We start from the raw sequence: 2,527 nt of genomic DNA, 5'->3' as shown, positions 1-2,527 counted from the left end.
AAAATTTTTAGAAACATACTCATCTCAAATTTGGTACGGTAAAAAGAAGGTTTGAGGAGTAGGGGAAGCTGCGAGCACATAAGTTGGGGCTTCCCGTTCACCTGAAAAGGTACACGCATCTGCTTTAAGACCCAGTTGCGTGCAGTTGAGAACCGCGAAAAATTCAAACTAAGTTTGTCGCTCTGATCGAAATCCTTCGCGATAAATAATCTCGATTTTGTTTCTCAAGTTGATAAATACAATTGATGCATTATGACACAATAATGCAGATATTAGTGAAACAATGGATTTCCGATAATATTTCTCAATATTTGGGTAATTCCACGGAAATAGTAATTATGATGAGATCACTCTTTTCATCATCATTACAAGATAATACCTGCTACTAAGGGAGCAAGTCAGTGCGGAATAACCATAGATTTCCTGGAACATTCTTGGATATGAATACCTTTTCGGAAAATGTGTGTTTACCAGTCGGTGCTGCGATACTCAAGAGTATTTCTGTCAGTAACCGTGTCTTAAATAATTAATTTATTCGACATTTGCTGCACCACATCATACGCCATACTCGGAATTAACATACAAAACGTTGTGCTGCCACATGTTTCCAATTTATAAGTTGAAATTTAATAATTATCTCTTACCATTCTTAACAAATGTCTCAAAACTTACCATCAAAGTCAGTGCCATGACTTTCTGATAATCTGCTCCAGATGCCATACTGATTGACATATGTACTTCAAAATTAGTACACTCGTAGAACACATCAATATCATTCTATTAGAGTCAACCAATGTGTCTACGAAGATTCCCAGGAGTTAGGGAAGAGGGGACCGTCTCAAAGGAAAGAAAGGAAGGAGTACTCTTCAACGAGAAACAACACTGCAGAAAAATGCTTTTTCAATATTTTTATTTTGTTAATAGCCGCGCTTATTGGCGGCTAGCCTTGATAAAAAGGCCCAAACCATCATCCCTTCCGCCCCTTCCACCACCCCTTCCGCCTCTCCAGCCTCGACCGCCACGCTGCCAAAACTCCCTGCGCTTCTTCTTCTTAGACTGCTTCTTCTCCTCTTTTTCCTTCTTTTCCTCCTGCTTACGCAGGAGCTCTTCTATCCTGCCAAGGGCACCAAGGAGTTCCATGTGGCCAGCAGGAGAAGCAGCTGCTGGTGGATTCTGCACCACCGGTGCAGGATTGTTGGCCACAGGTGCAGGATTCTCCGCTACAAGTGCAGGATCCAGGTCTACAGGTGCATGATTCGGGCCGACAGGTGCTGGATCCTGCACCAGTGGTGCTGGATTCTGGCCCAATGGTGGTGGATCCTGGGCCACTGGTGCTGCATTCTCCACCAGTGGTGCTGGCAAAGGAAAGGCAGCTGGTGGAGCGTACTGTGGAGGGAAGGCCATCCGGAGCCCCTGAAAAACGATAGTTACCATTAATTATGCAAATTCATTCACCTAAAAATGGTTTAAAAATTAACTTACAGGATTTGTGGCACGTTGGATGAATTGACGCCACAACTCCGCAATCCTGGGGTCATTGAGATCCGGTTGTTCTAAAAAGTGAGAAAAGAAGGTTATTATAATGACAACGTAGCAATGGAAAAGTTAAGAATGGGAAAACCCCGAAAATATCCCCAAAAAACGTTAATTCCGGCTCTTATAATTCCGAGAAATGTAGATGGAACAATGGTTCCTTAATAATTAAGAAACAATAGTTTATAATAGTTGAGAAGTAGCAAAACATGTGTTTACCTGCCATTTTTGCCGAAAAGATTGAGGTATGGGGAGTGGGGGAACAAAACCCACCGTTTTGCGCGAAGGGGGCCCCCTCTAGGCCTTGAACTGCGCAAACGAATTTATTTAAAAAAAAACCATATGTCGTGAGTAGGTGGGAGTGAGGTATTCATTACCAGAGCTATCTCACTCTCATTTCTTTATATATTTATAATAACCATGCGTCATAAATAAGTGGGTGTGAGATATTCATAACCATAGCTATCTCACTCCCACTTATTAACGAGTTGGGTTTTACGGGAATACCGGAGATTATAGGGGTAGATTGCTAGCGCCAACGGCGACGATTTAACAAAAAGTTGTCCGGAAGTGTCGATAAAAATAAAATAAAAATAGCAGGTTGAAACTGCGACGAGCTTGTTGGTATGAAATGGGGGTTGAGGGAGGAATGAGTGATAGGGGTCAAATGGGGTATTATTCCACTTCTAACCCCTTCTTTTTTCCTATGCACTCTTTCCACCGACCATCCGCACTTGACCCTGACACACTCATCCTTCCCTCCACCCTTAATTTTTCCCAAGCCACCATTCATCCCACTCTCAATGTAATATTTTTTTATACGGACTCATCTCACCATCAACCCCCATGTAACGCTGAAATGCTTTCGTCCCAGCCTCAACCCCCATTGAACCCTGAAATGTTCATCCCTGCCCCATCTCCTCATTTTTCCCTTTCGCTTTAGTCCCAGCCTCAACCCCCATTAAACCCTGAAATGTTCATCCCTACCCCATCT

The 2,527-nt window shown here is 42.9% G+C and overlaps 1 protein-coding gene across 1 annotated transcript; it reads right to left on the bottom strand.

Moving 5' to 3' along the window:
• Positions 1-930: 930 nt before the first annotated feature.
• LOC105272800 (lysine-rich arabinogalactan protein 19) lies at positions 931-1,759 on the bottom strand. The gene is made up of 3 exons (XM_011315026.1): positions 1,753-1,759; positions 1,483-1,553; positions 931-1,413 (listed from the first exon to the last, which is right to left on the bottom strand). Exons 1-3 carry the CDS (start codon positions 1,757-1,759, stop codon positions 931-933), a joined length of 561 nt encoding a protein of 186 aa, XP_011313328.1.
• Positions 1,760-2,527: the final 768 nt, after the last annotated feature.

Source organism: Fopius arisanus, unplaced genomic scaffold, assembly GCF_000806365.1.
Source record: "Fopius arisanus strain USDA-PBARC FA_bdor unplaced genomic scaffold, ASM80636v1 scaffold00296, whole genome shotgun sequence".
Taxonomy (NCBI): Eukaryota; Metazoa; Arthropoda; class Insecta; order Hymenoptera; family Braconidae; genus Fopius; species Fopius arisanus.
Note: the sequence above shows the minus strand (reverse complement) of the source record. Positions and strands in the feature narration are given on the sequence as shown.

Coding starts and splice junctions, on each gene's coding strand:
- LOC105272800 (XM_011315026.1), bottom strand. Junction 1,414..1,482: donor TCCAACGTGCCACAAATCCT/GTAAGTTAATTT, acceptor ATCGTTTTTCAG/GGGCTCCGGATGGCCTTCCC.